The following is a 25,575-nucleotide window of genomic DNA, read 5'->3' on the forward strand; positions in this document are numbered from 1 at the left end:
TGATGACACTAGCTTTGGTAGTAAAGGATGTTGTGTGCAACATTGCCTCGGTTTCGAATGCTCCAGTTCATGACATAAGTTCATGGCTTGTAGAAAATAAACTAACGCTAAATCACAGTAATACTCAGTTTTTACCGTTTATAACACACAATTCAACAAAACCCGACGTTTTAATTTCACGGAATGGGCATATGATTAGTGAAACGGAACAGTTCAAATTTCTAGGTGTTCAGATAGATAGTAAACAGTCGTGGAAAGCCCACGTTCAGGATCTTGTTCAAAGACTTAATGCTGCCGTTTTTACTATTCGAACGGTATCTGAAGAAAGTGAACGTTCGACACGAAAATAGTCAACTTTGCGTATTTCCATTCGTTTATGTCGTATGGCATTATATTTTGGCGTAATTCTTCCCATTCTAAAAGGATATTTTTGGCTCAGAAACGGGCAGTTCGGGCAGTAAGTGGTGTAAGCTCGCGAATCTCTTGTCGACCTCTGTTCGTTAGTGTGGGTATTCTGGCTTTGGCCTCTCAATATGTATATTCCTTACTATCGTTTTTTGCTAATAATATCAGATTATTCCCCAGAATTAGCAGCTTTCACTCAGTTAATACTCGACACAAATCCAATCTGTATTTGGATCGCACTTCCATGACTCTTGTGCAAAATGGTGTGCAGTATACTGCTGCATCCGTATTCAGTAAGCAACCACAAGAATTCAAAAATCCGAGTAGTAATCCAAGCGCTTTCAAATCGAAACTGAAGAGTTTCCTCCTGGGTCACTCCTTCTATTCTGTCGAGTAGTTCCTTGAAAAATGAAGTTTGATTCCTATGTTATATTGTTGACTGCGTTTGCACATATGTTCCATGACCTTCGAGATCTGCTCCTCAATTTGGTGCTACGGAACTAGTAGATGTGTAAAATAAAAAAATAAATAAAAAATCAAGCGTGAAGAGATGTGGGTGGTCCAGAATAACGTTCACGTAGTCTATGGCTCTCATAGTGCCTTCCATTGTTATCAGAGGTCCCGTAGAAGGCCAAGTAAATGTCCTCCATGACACAATACTGCCCCCAACCGGCCTGCTCGGGTGACGCGGTGCGTATTTCAAACAGTCGTTCGCCTGGATGTCGGCGTACGCCTTATCCGGACGCGACAATCAATCTGGTGAAACAAGAAACGTGATTCATCGGACCAGCTGACACTTTTACATTGATCCACGGTCCTGTACCAGCACTGTACTCTGTCGTCATATCTGTCACAGATCGCGCCTATCCTGCTGTACAGAGCGGACAAGGCTCTCCACGTTCTCTCACCTTGTCGCCTATTCTCGGCTTCACTGTCCTACAACTTTCCACAGATGCTCACGACAGAACACGCGAACAGCGGACTAGCTTCATAGTTTCCGAGATGTATGTTCTCAGACGACATGCGCAACAGTCTGTTTCGTTGGTGCATTTCCCCGTTGCGGTCCATAAAGTAGGTAGAATTATTGCCCATTCTTCTTTGGTCTGCTTACATACTTCATTCGTCGCGCCACGTGCCCGCAGCGCCTGCTGGCGACGTTCACTGCCGCTGTGGTTCGCCACTGTGTGTTGATTCGCAGTTCAAAAGAGAACGCGCAAATGACGTCAGGCAGAAGTTAATAGAAATTCGTGCATCTGTAAAAGATCGATGCGCAAAGCGTACAATAACTACCACTTTCATACCTTAGCAAAAGATCTGGCTGAGAACCCGGGAAAATTCCGATCCTTCGTAAAATCGCTAAGCGGATCTAAGTCTTCCACCCAGTCACTCACTGACCAGTCTGATGTGGCAGTCGAAGATAACAAAACGAAAGCCAAAGTTTTAAATTCTGCCTTTAAAGAATCATTCACACAGGAGACTCGTACAAACCTTCCGCCGTTTAACCGTCGCACATACTCTAGTATGGAGGTCAAATAAGCATCGCTGGTGTAGAGAAACAACTGAAAGAATTGAAAGCAGGCAAGTCGCCAGGTCCTGATGGAATCCCAGATCGGTTTTACAAAGACTACGCCACAGCATTAGTTTTTTACTTAGTTTCCATTTATCGCGAATCTCTCGCCCAACGCTAAGTCCCAAGCGACTGGAAAAGGCGCAGGTGACATATGTGTATAAGAAGGGTAGAAGTACGGACCCGCAAAATTGCAGACCAATATCTCTGACATCGGTTTGGTGCGGAATCCTTGAACATATTCTCAGTTCGAATATAATAAATTTCCTCCGGAGGGAAAAGATTGCCGCGCGGAGTGGCCGCGCTGTTTGAGGCGCCGTGTCACGGACTGCGCGGCCCCTCTCGCCGGATGTCGAGTCCTCCCTCGGGTATGGGTGTCTGTGCTGTCCTTAGCGTAAGTTAGGTTAAGTAGTTTAAGTAATGGTAAGTGTAGGGACCGATGACCTCAACAGCTTGATCCCTTAGGAATTCACACACGTTTGAACATTTGGAAAAGCTTCTGTCCACAGTATCAGCAGGTTTTTACAAAGCACCGCTCGTGCGAAACTCAGCTTGCCTTTTTCTCTCATGAGACCCTGCGAAGGGCAACAGGCGGATTCCATATTACAAGATCTCCGTAAACCATTGGCTACGGTGCCACACTGCTGACTGTTAACGAAGGTACTAGCATACGGAATAGGTTTCCAGGTATGTGAGTTGCTCAGAGACAAGGGTACCATCAGCGAAGTGTGATAGGACTGCTGTACTCAAATGATCTAGCGGAAAGGGGAAGCACGAGTCGGCAGCTGTGCACTGATGATGTTGAGGTGAGTGTGGTGTAGTGTACAGTAAGGTGTCGAAGTTGAGTGACTGCAGGAGAATACAAGATGACTTAGACAAAATTTCTAGCTTGTGTGATGAATCCCAGCTAGCTCTAAATGTAGAAAAATGGAAGTTAATGCAGGTGAGCAGGAAAAACAAACCCTTAATGTTCGAATACACTGTTAGTTGTGTACTACTTGACACAGTCACATCTATGAAACATCTAGGTGTAACGTTGTAAAGCAATATGAAATGGAATCAGCACGTAAGGACTGTACTACAGGAAGCGAATGGTCAGTTTCGATTAATTGGTAGAATTCTAGGAAGGTATGGTTCATCTGTGAAGTAGACCGTGTATAGGGCACTAGTACGGCTTATTGTTGAGTACTGGTCCAGTTTTTGACATCCGCACCATATCGAATAAAAGGAAGACACCGAAGCAATTCAGAGGGGTGCTTCTAGGTTTGTTCCTGGTAGGTTCGAGCAGTACGCAGTTATTACAGAGATGCCTCGGGAACTCAAATGGGAAACACTGAAGGGAAGGCGACGTTCTTTTCGAGGAGCACTATTGAAAAAAATTTAGAGCGGCATTTGAGGCAGACTGCAGAACAATTTTCTGCCGCCATTGTACTTTTAACGTAAGGACCATGAAGAAAAGATTAGAGACATTAGGGCTCGTACGGAGGCATATAGATAGCCGTTTTTGAGTCACTATATTTGCTAGTGGTAGTGGTACAAGGTGGGCTCTGCGACGCTCCATACGGTGGCTTGCGAAGTCTGTATGTAGATGTACATGAACGTAGGAGTCTTAAGCAATGGACTAGTATTACAGATATAAGTGATTCAATTCACTGTCCTTCCATCCGGGCCGGCCGGAGTGGCCGAGCGGTTAAAGGCGCTACAGTCTGGAACCGCACGACCGCTACGGTCGCAGGTTCGAATCCTGCCTCGGGCATGGATGTGTGTGATGTCCTTAGGTTAGTTAGGTTTAAGTAGTTCTAAGTTCTAGGGGACTTATGACCACAGCAGTTGAGTCCCATAGTGCTCAGAGCCATTTGAACCTTCCATCCGGATTGAAATTCGCATCTTGATTCCCCCTATCATTTCAAGATAAAGACAGGAGTTTTTTTTTTGTTTTTATCTTACATAGTGGCAATCACTAGTGTCATCGGTCTTACCCGTAATCAGCTGAATATAGCTATGATTAACGCTGTTCGCGGAAGAGCTTGCGATTGCCACTGTTGAGCTGGCGCATCCGGCTGAAGGAAAGATCTGCGCCAGTTTAGAATGTATGACTCTCTTAGAAACTGCAGTACCTGAAGCCATTGGTCTATGTTTATGACATTTAAGAGCTTCCTTTTTTTTAATCACTGTATCTCACAGACCCTTCTTCAGTATCCTGGCTAGCTATAAGGGATCATTGCAGCTTCACATAACAGAAAGAAAAGACGGAGAATTGTTTTGCTTTTCGTAGAAAAAGCAGTGAATATCTTCATAGCTGTAGATAACTAGAAGTAATGTAATTTATGTGCCCTACATAGTGAACGATTAGTAGGTGGCATTCATAGAATAGTTGGCAGTACAAGCATACTCGCATGCGAGCCATGTTAATGGAAATCGTAACACTTTTGCAAAGGGACTCAACCTTAATAACAACACTACCAGAATCTAAGTCTTGAAGCAGAACAGTTCATGTAGGGGGGTAAGTCGATTATTATCCACAAAGTAGTTATAAAATTTTATTATAATCATATAGGAAACTTCCAAGAACGTCAGTTTTCGACATAGTCTCCTTGCGTTTCAACGCACTTGGTCGATCGTTGTACAAGCTTCCTGATGCCCTCATAAAAGAAGGTTCTCGGTTGAGTGCGAGCCAGAAATGCACCGCTTCTTTCACTGCTTCGTCCGAGGCAAAATCTTAATGCCTGTTTGAATGGACCAGACAAGTAATAGTCAGAAGGGACAAGATCGGCACTATATGGAGGATGATCCGGTACTCCAAATTTGAGTTTCTGGAGCGTTGCAGCAGTGCGGGCAGCAGTATGCGACGGGCATTGTCACGCAACAACACAACACAGCAATTCTCGGCGTTTGCTTCGAATTGCAGGCGTTAGCCTGGCTGTAAGCAACTCACTGTAAATTACGCTGTTTATTGATGTGTCCCTTTCCCCATAATGTTCCAGTACTGGACCTTGGGCGTCCCAAAAAAACGTAAGCATCAGTTTTCCTGCGGACGGTTAGGTCTTGAACTTCTTTCTCTGGCGTTTACTCTCCGGCTCGTAATTATGGATCCATGTTTCGTCACCAGTAATGATCCTGTATAAGAAGTTGTCCCCTTCGTTACCACAGCGATCCAAATGTTTTTGCAGATGTCCAAGCGCGTTTGCTCATGCAACTATGTGAGTTGTTTTGGGACCCATCTTGCACAAACCTTATGAAATCAAAGTCTGTTGTGGATGATTTCGTAGGCAGAACCGTGACTAATTTGCAGACGATGTGCCACTTCGTCAATAGTTAATCGTCTAAGAGAATCATTTCACGTGAATGCTCAATGGTTTCTTCATTTGTGGCAGTAAACGGTCGTCCGGCTCCTCCATCTTGCGTAACACCTGTGATGCGTCCATTTCGGTATTTTTCAATCCATTCGTAGACACTCCATTGTGGCAAAACACTGTTCCCGTGCTGTACCGAAAGTCTTCGATGAATTTCGGCCCCTGATACACCTTCCAACCTCAAAAAACGGATTACTGCTCTTCTTTGGTGCAGATAGACAGCGGAGCAGCCATGATTAACAGCACGGCAGCGATAACGAAACTAACCTAGCACCTTAAAAACTGCATCGATATAACAACAAATAAACAAAGCATGCGTCATCAACGTAAAACGACAGTACTACCAAAATAAAAAAAAATAACTAAATTGCCGATAATAATTGACTTAGCCTTGTATACTGGTACTCGACCTCGAAAATAACTTCCATTATTGAGACTCATTAATTGTGATAACATTGGAGCACGATGACAGAAAAAGAATTGCAATAGCTAAACGTTTTAATGTAGACATGTCAATCACATGTAAATGAATCAACAAGCAAGGAACGGAAGAAACAGACTTTCATTTGTAGAGTGTGATTTTTTGAGTCGCCGGCCTTGCGACTGGTCTGATGCGGCCAGCCATGAATTCCTCTCCTGTGCCAACTTTTTCATTTCAGAACAGCAATTGCAACCTACGTCCTCAGTTATTTTCTGGATGTATTCCAACCTCCGTCTTCCTCCACAGTTTTTACTCCGAGCAGCCCCGTAGAAGTTATTCCCTGATGTTTTAACGGATGTCCTATCATCCTGTCTCTTCTTCTTGCCAATATTTTCCATATAACCATTTCCTCAACGATTCTGCAGAGTCCCTCAGATGTTTCTATTCTCTGTTTCCACACTCCATGTTTCACTACCATATAATATTGTGCACCATACGTACATTCTCAGAAATTTCTTCCTCAAATTAAGTCCTGTGTTTGGACTAGTAGACTTTTGCTGGCCAGGAATGCCCTCCTTGCCAGCGCTAGTCTGCTGTTTATGTTCTCCTGGTTCCGTCCGTCATCGGTTACTTTGCTGCCTGGATAGCAGAATTCCTCAATTTTGCTGTTAAGTTTGTCGCTGTTCTCATTTCTGCTACTTCTCATTACTTTCGCCCCTCTGCAGTTTACTCTCAATTCAAATTCTGTACTCATTAGATTGTTCATTTCATTCAATAACCCCTGTAATTCTTCTTCACTTTCACTAAGGATAGCAATGTCATCAGCGAATCTTAGAATTGGTATTTTTTCACCGTGAATTTTATTTCCGCTCTTGAACTTCTCTTTTATCTCCCGTTGCTTCTTCGATGTATAGATTGAACAGTAGGAACGAAAGACCGCGTCCTTATCTTACACCGTTCTTGATCCGAGCACTTCGTTCTTCTAAAAGGAAAACTACTACAAAACATGGCAATTTGAAATGAAAACTTATGTACAACACGAACAATTACGGCAGTGCGCAATGGGCGAGATCAAAGACGAAGTTAAGACATGTAACGCAAGGGCTAAAATAATCTTATCGGTTGACTCTGTTGTTTATATGCACCTACAGAACATCTCAACTGTGAAAGAAGCTTGGGATAAATTAAAACAAATTTGTGAAGACTCAGGACTTTATCGAAGAACAAGTTTGTGGAGAACACTTTACTACAGAACTGAAGAAATGTTCCTTTGTGAAAGAATATAAATCGAGAACAATTACAACGTCAACCAAATTAAATGGTCTTAACTTTGAAGTGCAAGACGAAATGGTAGGATGTTTTCCACTAGTTGGGCTGCCTAATGAGTACAAATCAGTGATAGTGGGTTTAGAGAATTCCAGTACGTCGATAACGTGTGATCCCATTAAAAACAAATTACTACAGGAAGTGAAGAATGACAAGTGCGGCAATTCAAGTTTTAATGACGCAGCTCTTCAAGAAAACAAAAAGCACAACCGCAACCCTCATTACAGCCCGAGGTGTTGCAATTGCATTGAGGCGGAAGACTATTCAAGGGACGCCACAGGAGATAATAGAGCTTCAGAAGACTCAGACTCAGTCGAAATAAACGAAGACTCTAAACAACCTCAACAGATACTCAGAAGATCTTCCCGAATAGACCGAAGAAGATGGACGAATACGTGTCGTAGCATACTAAAGATGCATAAGAATCAAAACCATCAACTTTGTAAGAAGCACTGCAGCCTAGGGACCCGCAGAAATGGATTGAAGCAATTCAGGAGGAATTAAAGTCACAAGCAGAAAATCAAACTTGGGAATCGGCAACCCTGCCTCCAGGGAAAAAAGCTATCGATGTCAAGTGGGTCTTTAAGGTAAAGAGATACTTACAAATAATCCTTCGCAAAGCTAGTCTGGTAGTTAAGGGTTGTGCTCAAATCAGAGGTTTGGACTATGAAGGAACATACGTGCCAGTGATGACACAGTTCACTAAGATATGTATTTATTCTAGCTGCGAAATATGACTTGGACATTGCTCATTCTGATACAGTGACAGATTTTTTGCAAGTTGACTTAAAAGAAGAGATTTATGTTAAAATTCCCACACTTAACTACGCGACAAAGACAGGCATCAAAAGTCCTCGAGAAATCAGTCTACGGACTTAAATAGGGAAGTCGCTGTTGGAACATTAAACTGGACAAAGCTCTACTAAGCCTGAGTTTCAGCAGATTTACAGCTGACACTTGTATTTACGACAAAAATTAAGGAAGCGATATAATCATTGTAGCATTTTATGTAGATGACAGGCTAATTTTTTACAACAATCTGCAAGAAAAATTTGCGTTAAAAGAGAAATTAAAGGAACACTTTAAACTAAAAGATCTCGGAGATGTATGTAATTGTCTACGAATCCGAGTAACCAGAGATCGCAAGCATGAAATTAAAATCGGATTTTACAGAAATATGATATGGAAGATTGTCATCCGTTATCCACACCACTGAATGACAGTGAAGTATTAGCTCGTGAAATGAGCCCAAAGACAGGAACAGAAAAAACTGCCATGAAGAATGTCCCTTGCAGTGCAGCTATAGGTGGGCTAACGCATTCTCAACTAGGTACTAGAACAGATCTAGTATATGTGCAACTGGAGTGGTGAGTCGGTTTTATACTAAGCCAGGAGTACACCACTGGCAAATAGTAAACAGAATTCTACAATATCTAGAAGGAACTAAAGATGGCATCACAAGATACAAAATATGCTGACTGGGGACACTGCAGATAGAAAATCGACCATCACTTTCTTGTTTGTGTCACGATGTGCAGCAGTTTAATGGAACAGCGAAAAACAACCAACAGTAGCTCTCTCGACGAAGGAAGCAGAGTACGTGGCATTAGCTTCTGCATATCAGGAAGCACTTTGGCTACAAAGAGAAATATCCCCTTTCCCAAAAGAAGGTTCGATTAAATTGTTTTGCGACAGCAAAGGTGCATGCAGTTGATCTGTCAAAGCCAAGTGAATACAAAGGCCGCACTAAACACATTGACACCAGACATCATTTCATGAGAAAAAAAACTGATTCTGGAGAAATCACAGTGGACCAGATTTCAACGAGAGAAGAAATGCTCGCAGACACTACGACGAAGCCATTGCCAAGAACCAGACATCATCAACTAATCCAAGGATTTAGACTACAAAGCTGAGGTACTAAGAGGCATGGCTTCTAATGTGGGTGTTGGAAATTTCATTTAGAATCAGTGCGTCTGCTAGAACATTCACCTTTGGCGGCGTCGCTATGGACGCTTTTGTGTATGTGCTGTTTTGCGTTTTTTCGGTTGGAGTCTAATCGTGTTGCTTTCGTTCTGTGAACTAATAAAAGTTCATATTTAGTTTCAGACCGAACGGCATTTTCATTTAAAGCTCAAATTACAACATTCAAGATGATTCCATTGGAAGAAAGCGGCCACTCAGCAACAGGGATATTCGAGGCCGTGACTAAAGTCAAACTTCAGTTTTGACATAACAGACAGCTGTATATATTAGCACAGTACATTTGATTTTGTATACTCCTAAATTACTATATCATTGGTTCTTGTTTCCTCAGCTGGGTTTATGCCGTAATCTGTGTGCAGTCTGCTCTTCATTCCGACATGCTGTGCGGGTAAACTAGAAAAAAATTGTCAATTCTTTATGACACTCGTTCTTTGTATGCTAAAGAGACATTTCTTTCCACCTTTTTCTACGGGTACCTTCCTAATTACTATCCTAGTTATTTAGTTTTTGAAACATACGCGTGACATCTCGTGCCCTCAATCCATTTGCTGTTCCAGCTTGTTTAATAGCTCCAAATTCTCTTTACAGTTTGTGTTCCTGAGTGACAGTCGTAGCGCTCTGTTGCACAACGCATAAAATTATGCTTTCTTATGAGGGACTGTGTGGCACGAGGTCTCCTCTATGATATTGTCAGATTGTGAGCAAGTGTATTTTCTGAAGATGCTGTAGGTATGCTTTCCCCCTCCTGTTTTTGTTGTCAAATCTAAAAAGCTTCTATTTCATTTTTCCTCCCTTTAAAACACAAAACACCTAGTCGTCAACATACCACTTGTAATAAGACATCTTCCCCGAATTTTCTTTATTCGCTGTCTTCTTTCTTCTCAATACATTTTGTTGTAGTAATTTCACAGCTACAAACAACCTTCCTTCGTATTTTGCCTTTTTCTGAGTTTTGTCTTTTCTAATAAGTTCTAAAAAGCAAAGCCTCAAAGCCTTCCCGTTCTGATAAACTTTTTTGTTCTATTATTGACACTTTCAGGGTTACCCTCACGCAGCTGAAGATTTTTCTGCAGCCATTGGTTTTTGCTGCGGGTAATTCTGTAAGTGGCAGCACTGTGAGAGTCACCAGCAGTCACTTCCCTTCACCACTATGGCAGCTGGTCGACTGATGATTGGAAAGAAATGTTTGACTTTCAAAATGATAGGGAGCAGCAGTCAGTCGTCGTTTCCGTTCTAGCTTTATTCAAGCAGATCCAGATTTCGGCTAGTAACCAGAAATTATCAGTGCTAAAAATACAAGAAGTACGTAGACGGAGCATAGTGTAAAAAAATTACAATTCATACTACATATGTAATTTAATAAGTTATGTACTCTTTGCATTTTTAGCACTGATAATCGCTAGTTCAAAAAATGGCTCTGAGCACTATGGGAATTAACTTCTGAGGTCATCAGTCCCCTAGAACTCAGAACTACTTAAACCTAACTAACCTAAGGACATCCATGCCCGAGGCAGGATTCGAACCTGCGACCGTAGCGGTTGCGCGGTTCCAGACTGTAGCGCATAGAACCGCTCGGCCACCCCGGCCGGCATAATGGCTAGTTACTAGCAGAAATTTAGATCTGATATAATGTGGCTAGACCGGAAACGACGACTGATTATTGCTCGCTATCATTTTGAAAATCATAACACAGTCGTTGAGCACATTTCACTTTCCTGATGGAAAGTTATTTGATGTTGTTGGAGAAATCTTTGATCTTATTAGTCATGGCTTTTACACCACTCAAAGCATGGTGCTCCCTGTATACACTAACAGCAGCATATTGTGTGGTATCTTAACACGCTGTGGAAGCCGACCTTTGGTGTCTCTAGAATGAAGTACGATGGGTTTTCAGTGTGATAGTCCCATATAGACTCTCTAGTGCAGCTTTCAACGCCTTTCACGATGGCAGTACATCAAGCAGTCTAATGCAGAAACTGTGTAACAATATTAACTTTCATTCATAATATTGAGTGGAGATAGCAAAGATATAAAGTAAATATTAGTGCAGAGTTTATAGAATGGTACAGGCAGTACGCTCCCCACCAAGTTCGATACTGACGTCGCCCTAGCCATACCACTAAACCGAAAACAAAGTATATTTACAACGCTGATTACAGAAAAGCGAAAGGAGGACTTACACTGTATTTATTAACTGGTCGCCGGCCGCGGTGGTCTCGCGGTTCTAGGCGCGCAGTCCGGAACCGTTCGACTGCTACGGTCGCAGGTTCGAATCCTGCCTCGGGCATGGATGTGTGAGATGTCCTTAGGTTAGTTAGGTTTAAGTAGTTCTAAGTTCTAGGGGACTTATGACCACAGCAGTTGAGTCCCATAGTGCTCAGAGCCATTTTTTGTTAGCTGGTCGTAATTCAGCGATCAAGTACTGTAACCTAGGCTGGGTGGTGGTTATGTAAACTGAAGTGTCTTCCAGAGTTCAGAGATGATCTAGTCTACTTTTATTTCAGAGTTCCACTGTGGCCTTCAGATCAGAGGCACTGTGTACATGGTCTTTTAAGATACGGGTTGTGTTAGTGAACAAAAAGTGAGTAAAGGGGAAAACAATTGAACACAATCAAAGCTGCAGAAAACAAGTTTCAGGCTATGGCTGCCATAAAGTAACAAAACATATCTTTTTTGAATGGATTAATATATGTATCCTGTTTTCATTAATCAAATAAAAAGGACTACAACCTTGCTACAGTGTTCATGAATTCAGTTAATCCATGTTCCTACCAAATTCATTGAAAGTAGTGCGTCAAACATTAATAATGACATTTTTATTTTTGTAAATGACATTGATAACAGGTACAAATAAGTTAATTATTTACAACAATCAGTCAGCAAAGTGCAGGAACACATTAAGTACTCACTGATCAAAATCACAGAAAAGGGATTTCATCACAGGACGGTTTCGACAATTCCTTAACCTGAGCGATCACATGCCTTGTGCAGTGTTGCCGAACACAAGCATATTTGCGTTTCGCAAATACTAAAAGCTGCTTACACAGTCTACACGTCATCAAATACATAGAAATCACTCCACTGCACCGCAGTCATCTTCACATCCTCCGCAAGGCGGGAACAACTTCACCGACACACTCTTCTGCAATAAAATGCTACGCCTGCCGAAAACGGCTTTTGGTATCTTCATGTTCCTGCTCAGCTTTTGAGAGGATTTTTTTCTGAATTTAAGTTAAGCTAAATACTGTGTTACGCACTGTAATTTGTATCATTTTCAGAATGACTGTCTGATGCAGACAGACGCTGCATCTATTGGGCTGGTATTCTTTGTGATACTGATCCTTTCTCTGATTTCCAGTTCACAAGCACGTGTCATTGCGTTGTGTATCCAGTTAAAGACGGCCTTCGAGGCGTCGTATACAGCTCAGTTTCTTTTTATCGTCCTGTATAGGTAACTTATGTTCCACTTAGTCTTGAACACATTCACCACCAGCCAGTTTGGTTCTCGATCACGTCTTACCACTTCGGAAGTCCATTTTGTTTGCCATTGATCGTGATTTCGAGTGTTATGCGCGTCACATCGGAAGGCGGCCCAGTTTTGATTTGTCCTGGTATCCTGTCCCCACGTCCCCCCCCCCCCACCCCCTCCTCCAAATCCCCTACTAACACCCGACAGCCAGTGATATTTAGCCTACCTCCATATGCTTCCTGAATGAGATTTTCACTCTGCAGCGGAGTCTGCGCTGATATGAAACTTCCTGGCAGATTAAAACTGTGTGCCGGACCGAGACTCGAACTCGGGACCTTTGCCTTTCGCGGGCAAGTGCTCTACCAACTGAGCTACCCAAGCACGACTCACGCCCCGTCCTCACAGCTTTACTTCCGCCAGTACCTCGTCTCCTACTTTCCAAACTTTACAGAAGCTCTCCTGCGAACCTTGCAGAACTAGCACTCCTGAAAGAAAACGGGGCGTGAGTCGTGCTTGGGTAGCTCAGTTGGTAGAGCACTTGCCCGCGAAAGGCAAAGGTCCCGAATTCGAGTCTCGGTCCGGCACACAGTTTTAATCTGGCAGGATGTTTTACCTCCATATGGCTTGCCATGAATAACGGCGGCAATAATGCGTTCCATACTGTACTAGTGATACAGTTTTATCTCTGGTGTCCCCAACAACAGTTCCTTAGGCTTGGTTGGCAACATGGAAGGCTTTTGTCCTCCCTTTGGCTCGTGAGCTAATGACACCCTCTCCACGCTTCTGCGCTCCCTGCGCCTTCCGACGTGATGTGGGCTATGAAGTCATTGTGCATGTGTTCCTATGTAAACATCCGCAATAGCAGTGTTCTCTCTGTTGTGACTGACTCAGCGATGAGAATTGAGGCACTAACGCATCTCAAATTTAAGCGTTTTCGACACAGATTGTGAGGAAATATCAGTGGACGCAAAATCAGTGCTTTCGTAACACAGACAGGTACATGTCACGTAACTCTGTACACATCAGTCTCTCGTTTGGCAGTAGAACGCTGCGCAGCGTAAGCTCCGGAGATCCAGCAACAGCTGTAGCGTTGCGCGCGGCGTATTTGTTGAGGAGGAGGAGAAGAAGCAGCGGAGGCTGTGACGTCGGCCTGCGGTCATCGCGTCGCGGGTGGGCAGCCGGGGCGGCTGGCGACGGCGACGGCGACCGCGTAGGGGGGCGGCGGGGCGTCGTCCGCGGCTTCGGCGTCGTCGGCGGAGGCAGCGGAGCGCACCGAGCAGTACGGCGGGCCGGCGGCGGCCGGGTCGCGGTCGAGGGCGCGCGCGCCGCCGTAGGAGGCGGCCACGTCGGCCATCAGCAGCAGCGCCGCCAGCAGCGCCAGCACGGCCGCCGCCAGCTCGCGGTCCTCCCAGCGGCCGCCGCGCCACGCGCCGTCCACGCCCAGCGCGCCCGACACCGAGAACAGCGCCACGCCGGCCATCACGTGCAGCCGCTCCTGCGCGTTACCAGCACAACAGCTCAAAAAAAGAAACACGGCCAAATGATTTGACCAATTATAAGAAACAAAACAGGTTACACAGACATTTGACGCGCCACTGAATGAGACCCGAAATCGTGTACAGTAGCTGAGATGCTCACGCATAAGTGGCGTAAGAAGATCACTGAGTAAATTTCATCAGACAGACATCCTCTAGTACCCTTTAAAATTCTGAGATTCTATGTTGCTTCACAATTGCTAAGGAATAACCACAGGCAATTATGGGAAACATAAAACACAGTACTTACGTAACAGAAGTGGAGTCATATACACTACTGGCCATTAAAATTGCTACACCACGAAGATCAGTGCTACAGACGCGAAATTTAACCGACAGTAAGAAGATGCTGTGATATGCAAATGATAAGCTTTTCAGAGCATCCACACTAGGTTGCCGCCGGTGGCGACACCTACAACGTGCTCACATGAGGAAAGTTTCCAACCGGTTACTCATACACAAACAGCAATTGACCGGCGTTGCCTGCTGAAACGTTGTTGCGGTGCCTCGTGTAAGGAGGAGAAATGCGTACCATCACGTTTCCGACTTTGATAAAGGTCGGATTATAGCATATCGCGATTGCGGTTTATCGTATCGCGACATTGCTGCTCGCGTTGGTCGATATCCAATGACTGTTAGCAGAATACGGAATCGGTGGGTTCAGGAGGGTAATACGGAACGCCGTGCTGGATCCCAACGGCCTCGTATCACTAGCAGTCGAGATGACAGGCATCTTATCCACATGGCTGTAACGGATCGTGCAGCCACGTCTCGATCCCTGAGTCAACAGATGGGGACGTTTGCAAGACAACAACCATCTGCACGAACAGTTCGACGACGTTTGCAGCAGCATGGAATATCAGCTCGGAGACCATGGCTGCGGTTACCCTTGACGCTGCATCACAGACAGGAGCGCCTGCGATGGTGTACTTAACGACGAACCTGGGTGCACGAATGGCAAAACGTCATTTTTTCGGATGAATCCACGTTCCGTTTACAGCATCGTGATGGTCGCATCCGTGTTTGGCGTATCACCCGGCATGATGGTATGGGGTGCCACTGGTTACACGTCTCGGTCACCTCTTGTTCCCATTGACTGCACTTTGAACAATGGACGTTACATTTCAGATGTGTTACGACCCGTGGCTCTACCCTTCATTCGATCCCTGCAAAACCCTACATTTCAGCAGGATAATGCACGACCGCATGTTGCAGGTCCTGTATGGGCCTTTCTGCATACAGAAAATGTTCGACTGCTGCCCTGGCCAGCACATTCTCCACATCTATCACCAAGTGAAAACGTCTGGTCAATGGTGGCCGAGCAACTGGCTCGTCACAATACTCCAGTCACTACTCTTTATGAACTATGGTATCGTGTTGAAGCTGCATGGGCAGCTGTACCTGTACACGCCATCCAAGCTCTGTTTGACTCAATCCCAGGCATATCAAGGCCGTTATTACGGCCAGAGGTAGTAGTTCTGGGTACTGATTTCTCAGGATCTATGCACCCAAACTGCGTGAAAATGTAATCACATGTCATATTTGTCCAATGAATACTCGTTTATCATCTGCATTTCTTCTTGGTGTAGCAATTTTAATGGCCAGTAGTGTATTTGTAACGAAAAATGGTGCGTTCTGTGGTGGACTGAGATACCACACAAGAAGAGTTTGCGACAGTTGGTACCACAAGTACCATAGACGTCCATTTGCAGCAGCAGCAGCAGCAGGAGGAACATCTACGCGCGCAAACTAATCACGCTGCCCTCTGGAGCGGCAGCGCCATCAGGAAGAAAGACTAACGCTTGAGTAACCGTGCACGAGCAAAAGTTTTGAGTTGCCAGTTGCAATTCAGTCTGAGTCTTGTTAGTGAGCGGCTGCAGAACGTTCTTCGAGTGAGACAGAAGCAATCGCCGGTAGATAGACAGTGATTAGACTTAAGTAGAAACAGAACAGTGAGTAGAACGATCGTGTATGGACAGAGACCGCCTGCCTAGGTGTTTAACTGAGTATTGTTAGTTTGGAACTGTTCTTCCAATTGTACATGAAGACAGAAGATTAGTTTTCTTTCGACTTTAGTTCAGAGGATGGCATTTAGTTTGTGTTCATGGAACTGCAGTCAACGCAGGACAGATAGACTAAACCTGCATTCCGCAGTTACTGTAACGAGCGTTGGCAAAGATGAGTAATATTTTACCATCCACTATTCTCTGTTACTTTCATTGTGTTTGTGTGCCCTAGAAGCCACGCATCCGTCCTACAAGAACAGCTGTATTAATCTTTTTCAGCAGCAGCAGCGATATTTCTATCGAAGTGGACGCCCACAGTCCACAACACATTCGTGTTCGACTGAGGCCAAACTTCCCCTCTTGGGTACTCACACACATGTTGCTCCTTTATTCATGCTGGTGGCTACCAAACTGTTGAGGAGTCCTTTGGGAATATTGCACCCGTCCCTGAACAGTGCAAGAACTGAAAACATCGCAGATGTCGTAAAGCAGAAGTTAACTCTGTGAGGTGGTGTACAGTGTGTAACAAAACCTATTGCCACACTTGGGCCCGGGAACGTTTTATTTCCATTTCAGGACTCGTTTTCTACGACTCATCATAGTACGTTAATCTTGGGAAATACACAGGGACATAATGTTTAGTGCCAGCAACCGATATGAAACTATTTTTAAAGAGCCCATTGTTAGCACAGACAGAGGTTGTATTCAAACGGGGATGTTCCGATGTATCGCTGAGTACTTTGCTTGTTTTTGCAGTTTTACCAATGTGGGCATGTACCGGGGCTTGAGAGACGAAATTTTCAAACTATAGAGGGGTTGTCGGTGCATTCTGTTCCAATAGCTTTCCCATGGTTAAAGTGCTTTGAAGAGTGCTTTCCAGCGTGAACATTGTTTCCGAACGCATACCTATGTAACATATTTTCGTCTTTTGTAGGTGCCAAATTTTATGTACGTTTGGAGATGCCTTATTGTTACACCTAGTATGCTTAGTCATTCATCATGCGTCCCGAGTACACAGCCAGTTGCATTTGCTTTCTTCCAAAATGTGACGTGCCACGCTGCAGCTCTACTGGACAGACACATAGTCAAGGCACAAAAGATTTGTGGCTCCTTGTAAGCGTTTCACGCTATAAGGACCTCAATTCCAACAACTAAAACCGAATAAAAATTATTTCAAAGAACGGTGACGTTGTGTTCTATCACCCTTCTAGGTCCTTTATTTATAATATTTTCCACTTGTGTACAGCAGTGACCATCAGATCCACAATAGCCATCCGTGAGGTATTACATGGAAAAGTCGATACATTTTTTTGCCACAAAGCACACACAGTCCCTGCAAAAAGTTCAGATAGTAATTTTATTCCTGGCATATGAACGACATCTTAACTACGTTGGCAACTTGAACTAACTACTGCAAACAATAGATGTGCATACGATGAGTCAGTTGTGGGCAGGCAGTGTTATGTAATGGACGTGTAGCCATAGTGCGTCACCGGTGTTGTGACACAAGTCATAATGGAGCAATATATTTACATCACATATTCAGGACATTCTCCAGAGTGTTTTGAAGAAGAGAAAAGTGAATGCAAAGTATATACCTTACAATATGACCCAGAACAAAAAACGACTCGTGCTAATTGATTAAAATGCAAAACGCAGACAATTCTGTTCTGGAAAAAATCATCACGAGCGACGAGACTCGGAGTTATCAATATGAAGCTACCGCAAATCGACGAGGTGCAGAAAACCATATGAGGGGTCAACGAATTGGCGACATAACCGCTATTTAAGCCAATTTGACGCGCTAGTTGAACAACATCCCAAAAAAGGCTTTTCTGACAGTTTCACATGGTTTTATGAACGTTCTTTGCACTGTATTCAATTGGGGGAGATACTTAGCACTCCTGAATTATTAAAATCGCCAGCTTTACGTTTCTCTGTTTTGTGTTAATCCAGTCTCCATACTTCTTGGACTTACGTGATACGTTAAGATGTGCAGTGCTTACAGAATAATAGTTCCCAACACAGAAGCTTCTGAGTAGTACGTTCTCCAGTATGGAGTTTCACTGAAGTTATTTAAACACAGCGGGATGGAACGTATTTATATTTCATAAGGGCGACGGGTGGATCTGGTACATAATTTTCTGTCCATCTCCATTGCGGCAGTCGAATATTACGCAGATATTTGCTACGAGCTGTCACATTCCGCTATGTTTTAATCACTTCAATGAAACTCACTACATATATTGGTACATAGATTATGAATAAAGGACAACTTAAAACACAGCTCTTCTGTTTTTGGAAAAATGAGTGTGTGTACTGCTTGTGTTAACATAGTTTCAAGCAAATATTTAGCTTCTTGCCAAATAATACCCTCTGCTGCTCCTAATCAGTATAAACAATTTAGGAGACAATCTGAGCAGCTACTGAGATTGTTTGCTGCTGTCGCTTACCACCCGTTAAAATTCTCGGAAAATCAAAACCAATTAAAAAATGATTTAGACCTTTCATCTGTAGGGCACCAAAAGTGACAGTTAACCCTAAACAATAAAAATGATGCCATTCGAGAGTGGAACGGTTGGGAAATAGTCGGATGGTGGTTATGAAGCCTTTGCCAAGCGCTGAAGAGTGAATTACAGAGTAGTCATGTACTGCTAATTCAGTAACTTATTCCCCTGTGGAGTCTAGATTCGATAACGTTCAAACGTCGATTTGCAGAACGCCAGAGTTCCACAGGCAAATGACCTTGATGAGTGGTAGAACACACACACACACACACACACACACACACACACACACACACACACACACACACCTCCATATTTTCAAACCATTTTATTCGGTTGTAGCCTTTCTAGCCGTGGTGCTTGCCTTGTTAGTCATACTGTGCCCGTTGCGGAGGAAGGTAACGACGAAGGCAAGCTAGCTTAAAAATAACGTGGTGCTCATTACTGCGGAACTGTGTGGGAGCTGGAGGCTCTACAGCACCGTGGAAATTTTGAGACTTGAGGTGTGCGTAGGAATTGTCTCGAGTCGGCAGTACGATAAGGAAGCGAAAGTGCAGGCGCGCGTTGTGCTGACTCGTGGCAGGCAGTCTGTGTACTCACAATCTTGGGCGGCATGAAGTCGCGGTTGAGGTAGGAGATAAGGCGCGTCACGGCCGTGAAGGAGTACCAGCTGAACGCCGTCATCTGCACGACGCTCGTGCGCATGCGCCAGCACTCGTCCAGCATCGGCAGCAGCACCACTGCACACGCACACGATAGCACCTGCAATACAAGTAAGCTTGTCTCAGCGACATATCAACGTGTATCACCAAGAAGATTGCGCGACTTTGCATTTTATGACCAGTGTAAATCTGGTATCTCGATTTCTGAGTCTGCTAGGAAGTGATAAGAAGTTAGAATATTTTCAACGAGAGAAAGGTTCTCCGCTAATTCATTGCTAAGGTGCGTGAGAAGCAGTAACGTATCGTAAATAGGACTTGTTATTCACAGATGTAGGTAGCTATTGTCTTCGAAAAATACTGCTGTTATCGAGGGCATGCAGCTTTACTGTATGAACTGTAGATTAAAGCTGAAGAAACTGCAAAAAGGTGGGAATTTAAGGAGGGAGATGGGACCTGGATAAACTGAAAGAACCAGAGGTTGTACAGAGTTTCAGGGCGAGCATAAGGGAACAATTGACAGGAATAGGGGAAAGAAATACAGTAGAAGAAGAATGGGTAGCTTTGAGGGATAAGACGAGGGCTAGTAGAAATCCTTGGGTAACAGAAGACATACTGAATTTAATTGATGAAAGAAGAAAATACAAAAGTGCAGTAAATGAAGCAGGCAAAAAGGAATACAAACGTATCAAAAATGAGATTGACATGAAGTGCAAAATGGCTAAGCAGGGATGGCTAGAGGACAAATGTAAGTATGTAGAGGCTTATCTCACGAGGGGTAAGATAGATACTGCCTACAGGAAAATTAAAGAGACCTTTGGAGTAACGAGAACCATTTGCATGAATATCAAGAGCTCAGATGGAAACCCAGTTCTAAGCAAAGAAGGGAAAGCGGAAAGGTGGAAGGAGTATATAGAGGGTCTATACAGGGGCGATGTTCTTGAAGACAATATTATGGAAATGGAAGGGGATATAGATGAAATGGGAGGTACGATACTGCGTGAAGAGTTTGACAGAGCACTGAAAGACCTAAGTCGGAACAAGGCCCCGGGAGTACACAACATTCCATTAGAACTACTGACAGCCTTGGGAGAACCAGTCCTGACAAAACTATACCATCTGGTGAGCAAGATGTATGAGACAGGCGAAATTCCCTCAGATTTCAAGAAGAATATAATAATTCCAATCCCAAAGAAAGCAGGTGTTGACAGATGTGAAAATTACCGAACTATCACTTTAATAAGTCACAGGTGCAAAATACTAATGGTTCAAATGGCTCTGAGCACTATGAGACTAAACTTCTGTGGTCATCAGTCCCCTAGAACTTAGAACTACTTAAACCTAACTAACCTAAGGACATCATACACATCCATGCCCGAGGCAGGATTCGAACCTGCGACCGTAGCAGTCGCGCGGTTCCGGACTGAGCGCCTCAACCGCGAGACCACCGCGACCGGCGCAAAATACTAAAGCGAATTCTTTACAGACGAATGGAAAAACTGGTAGAAGCCGACCTCGGGGAAGATCAATTTGGATTCTGTACAAATGTTGGAACACGTGAGGCAATACTCACCCTACGACTTATCTTAGAAGAAAGATTAAGGAAAGGCAAACCTACGCTTCTAGCATTTGTAGACTTAGAGAAAGCTTTTGACAATGTTGACTGGATAGATCAGGAAATGAGACACTTAAAGTAGTAAAGGAGTTTTGCTATTTGGGAAGCAAAATAACTGATGATGGCCGAAGTAGAGATGATATAAAATGTAGACTGGCAATGGCAAGGAATGCGTTTCTGAAGAAGAAAAATTTGTTAACATCGAGTATTGATTTAAGTGTCAGGAAGTCGTTTCTGAAAGTATTTATATGGAGTGTAGCCATGTATGGAAGTGAAACATGGACGATAAATAATTTAGACAAGATAGAAGCTTTCGAAATGTGGTGTTACAGAAGTATGCTGAAGATTAGATGGGTAGATCACATAACTAATGAGGAGGTATTGAATAGAATTGGGGAGAAGAGAAGTTTGTGGCACAACTTGACTAGAAGAAGGGATCGGTTGGTAGGACATGTTCTGAGGCATCAAGGGATCACAAATTTAGCATTGGAGGGCAGCGTGGAGGTTAAAAATCGTACAGGGAGACCAAGAGATGAATACACTAAGCAGATTCAGAAGGATGTAGGCTGCAGTAGGTAGTGGGAGATGAAGAAGCTTGCACATGATAGAGTGTCATGGAGAGCTGCATCAAACCAGTCTCAGGACTGAAGACCAAATGGTTCAAATGGCTCTGAGCACTATGGGACTTAACGTCTAAGGTCATCAGTCCCCTAGAACTTAGAACTACTTAATCCTAAGGACATCACACACATCCATGCCCGAGACAGGATTCGAACCTGCGACCGTAGCGGCCACGCGGTTCCAGACTGTAGCGCCTTTAACCGCTTGGCCACACCGGCCGGCGACTGAAGACCACAACAACAACAACAACAACAACAACAACATGTAGTATCTACGAGGGCATGTAGAAAAGTAATGCCTCCGAATTTTTTGTGTGAAAACTATTAAGGCTTTTTCAGATAAAACAAACGTTATTAACATTCTACACCTTTATTCCTCAAGTCTACATATTTGTTCCTCAACTTAGACACCCTGGCGACGAACGCATGTCACCCAACGAGAGACCAGTTTGTTGATATGATCACTGTAGAATGTTTGACTTTGTTGTAGGAGCGGCAACTTCACCTCTGGTTGCACCACTTTATCGCTCTCAAAGTGAAGTCCTCGAAGATTTCCTTTAAGTTTTGGAAACAGATGAAAATCGGATGAGACCAAGTCTTGATTGTATTTAGGACGATTGATGACAGTGAACCCAGGTCATCGAATTGTTTCAGATAACGCAGCGCTCGCGTGTTGTGCCTGGCATCGTCATGCTGAAGGAGAGGGTGCTCCTTGTGTGGACCAACTCTTGGAATATGAATCTCGATTACAGTATGTGTTTCTCACGCAGCGACATAGTTACGTTACACACCATGATATTGCGCACTACGATTCAGAGGCCTCTAGCAGCAGAGGGCTGCAAATACAGGGTGAGTCACTAACTATTGTCCCCTAGAATAACTCCGAAAGTGTGATAGTAGCTCAAAATTTTATGGGACAAATGTTGCATGGGACAATGGGGACCATAATATGAAGTTGGTTTTTGTTGCTAGGTGGGGTCGCGTCAGAGATATGAAGGTCAACACTGTTTTTTTAAATGTGATGTTATAGTTTGGTACTTATTTTCTGATAGCGACTATCGAGGTGAATCCAATGATGTGTAACAGTAAGGTCTTTGAGGGTCAACGAAGGTGTTCGAAGTGATGACCATTGGTATCAATGCAATGCTGCACTCTTCTTATCATGGAGTGGCATTCCTTATCACTTCCGCACTTATCAAGGCACATCCTCTGACAATTCTCTCTCGCATATCGTGTAAATAGTAAATATTTGTCGAATACGGCGTATCCATATAACGCGTCATTGACATGTAAACACCATTCGACGGTTTCGCAGTGCAACACTAATAGGAACGGTAAGACTAGTATCGTTGAATCAAGCGAATGTGAATGATGTATTCCTTCGAAGAACAAGTCGATATGCTTCTCATTTCCAGAGAATGCCAACGAAAATCAGTGAGAGCTAGAGACTTATACGCTGAAAGATATTCTCAACGTACTCACCCTACACGTCGTACATTCAAATATGTGTATGATAAATTGAGGACGACTGCATCTTTAACGCATCGGCAACATATCCGGCAAGGAAAGTTACTAACGAGGAAACGGAAATTGGTACTCTTGCCACTGTGGTTCGAGATCCTTGTGTTAGTTTGCGTCAAATCGCAAGGGAATCTGGCATGAGCCAGAGTAGTGTTGTTCGTGTTCTGCATCGCCATAAATATCATCCTTACCATACCAGTCTCCACTAAGAATTAATCGGTACGGATTGTATGTCACACTGAATTCTGCCGATGGGCTCAACTTCAGATTCAGAGGGATGACACAATTATTAACTAGATTTTATTTACTGTCGAGGCTACATTCACGAACCATGGAAATGTTCATTTGTATAACATGCATTACTGGGCAACTGAAAATCCACGTTGGCTGCGGCAAGGTGCACACCAAAAACCGTGGTCGGTGAATGTACGTTGCGTGATTCTGGAGGACAGAATTATAGGTTCCTGTTTCTTAGTGGTAGGAAGTACACCACATTCCAGGAAGAAGCTTTAGGTCTGTTATTGGAAGAAATACCTTTAGGAACAAGGGACAGAATGTGGTATCAACACAAATGCATGTCCGCACATTTTTCGCTGATGGCTAGACATGAGTTGCAGAGACAATTTATTCCCAAATCGTTGGACTGGACACGGAGGAGATACGTCGTGACCGGCTCATTCGCCAGACTTGACGCCTTTGGATTTTTTCTTGTGGGGATTCGTAAAAGACATTGTTTATAAAGACATTCCAACTACACCTGAAGATATGCGAGAGAAAATTGTTAGAGCATGTGCTTCGATAAGTGCCGATGTTATAAGGAATACCACCCAACCCATGATAAGATTGCAGCACTGCATTGATACCAATGATTATCACTTCGAACACCTTCAGTAAATGGACGTTTATGCCACCTTTTTGACCTTCGTTGATCTTCAAAGACCTTACTGTTACACATCTGTGGGTTCGTCTCGATAGCCGCTATTAGAAAATAAATACCAAAATATAGCATCCTATTTGAAAAAACAAACTAAGTTGGCCTTCATATCTCTGAAGCGACTCCGCCTAGCAACAAAAAACCGTCATGTTAAGGTCCCCGTTGTCCCATGCAACATTTGTCTCAAACGTTTCATCTCCTACCATACTTTCGTAATTATTCTTGGTGACAATAGTTAGTGAATCAACCTGTATATAGGCATGGAAAATAAAGATGTGGAATGTTAACAGCGTTTGTCTTGTTTTTTAAAAAAACTAAGAGTTTTCACATAAGAAATCCGGACGCATTACTTTCCATCGCGCCCTCGTATTAAGCCAGAACAGGAATTTTTTGATCTAACTCTGAAAGCAGCGACTTCCTTTCTTATATACTTCGTTACATTTAGCTGACAAACCCAGTGTGTACAGTATTAATCAACATAGTAATGGTTTGTTATTAATAAAGTAAACAGATTGTTTCTTGTCTTTTGTTAATGTACACACTGGCTATTTCCACATTCCTTAAGGTTCTCCTTTTTGATGAGATTTATGTCAGATTAGAAGTCTTCTCTAGGCTTTGATTCGAACCCGAATCTTTATATTTTGCGGGTAAGTCAATACTGCCTAAGCCATCCAAGCATGCTCCATAGGCGTGACAAACTCCGAACCTACTAGCAAACTTTCTCGTGCTCTTCGACAAAATCCTTAGAGACGTTCAGGTACTCTCAATGAAAAAAAAGGCGCATCATGTAGGAATTATCTGAATGCGACGGAAACAGATAGATGTGAAGTACATGTACAGACAAAGAAATTATTAGAATTTTTTAAAAAAAGAAAAAAATACGAGCTGATTTATTCAAGAGAAAAAGCCAAGCTATCCTGCGCTTACATTTCAGCAAGATAATGCCCACCCTATCTCGGCGTCACTGTCTACCGCTTGTCTTCGTGGTTGCCAAACCCTACCTTAACCAACACTGTTGCCGGATCTCTCCCCAGAGCCCTGCAATCAACCAGCTCGGGGTTTTGACGATCTGACGCGCCAACTGGACAGAATTTGGCACAATATGTCTCAGGCAGACATCCAGCTACTCTCATCAGTCAATGCCAAGCCAAATAATTGCTTGCCCAATGGCCAGCGGTGGACCAACTAGCTACTGGCTTGCTTACTGGGCAGCTCTTTCCCTTGAATAAATCATCCAGTTTTTCTGAAATTGTAAGCGTTTGTTCATCTTTAGAGTATTCGTTTGATCCACTGCCTGTAATTTCCAGTGTTATTACCCCGTGGGTAGTATATGGCAATATACGCATAAATCGTGTAGACAAAAGTTATAATACACTTTCGTTTTCAAACGCTGAATCACTAATGTCAGCTTTAGGGCAACGTCCAATGTGTCACATGCGGCATTCCCGAAACCGAAGCTTGACGCTTCACTGGAGTGTACCTGTATTTTGGAGGAATGGACTTCAATGTCTGCCTGCCCATCTTGAATTACATCTCTATCGTCCACGGCTATTACCACCCCCTATCTTTGCTCAGTGAAAGTAATACTTCACTACAAGTGATCTCTACGTTGGCAGCACGTTTAACTCTTTACTTCTCAACTAAAAGGTTT

The 25,575-nt window shown here is 43.5% G+C and overlaps 1 protein-coding gene across 1 annotated transcript in view; it reads right to left on the reverse strand.

Annotated features, from left to right (window-relative positions):
• Positions 1–13,683: 13,683 nt before the first annotated feature.
• Positions 13,684–25,575, reverse strand: part of LOC126456148 (uncharacterized) — a 50,705-nt gene continuing 38,813 nt past the window's right edge. The window contains exons 2-3 of the mRNA XM_050091902.1: positions 19,176–19,337; positions 13,684–14,022 (exon numbers count right to left, since the gene is read on the reverse strand). Of these exons, the coding sequence (XP_049947859.1) occupies positions 13,684–14,022; positions 19,176–19,337 (501 nt within the window). The remainder of the gene's footprint in view (positions 14,023–19,175; positions 19,338–25,575) is intronic.

This window comes from Schistocerca serialis, chromosome 2 (assembly GCF_023864345.2).
Source record: "Schistocerca serialis cubense isolate TAMUIC-IGC-003099 chromosome 2, iqSchSeri2.2, whole genome shotgun sequence".
Taxonomy (NCBI): Eukaryota; Metazoa; Arthropoda; class Insecta; order Orthoptera; family Acrididae; genus Schistocerca; species Schistocerca serialis.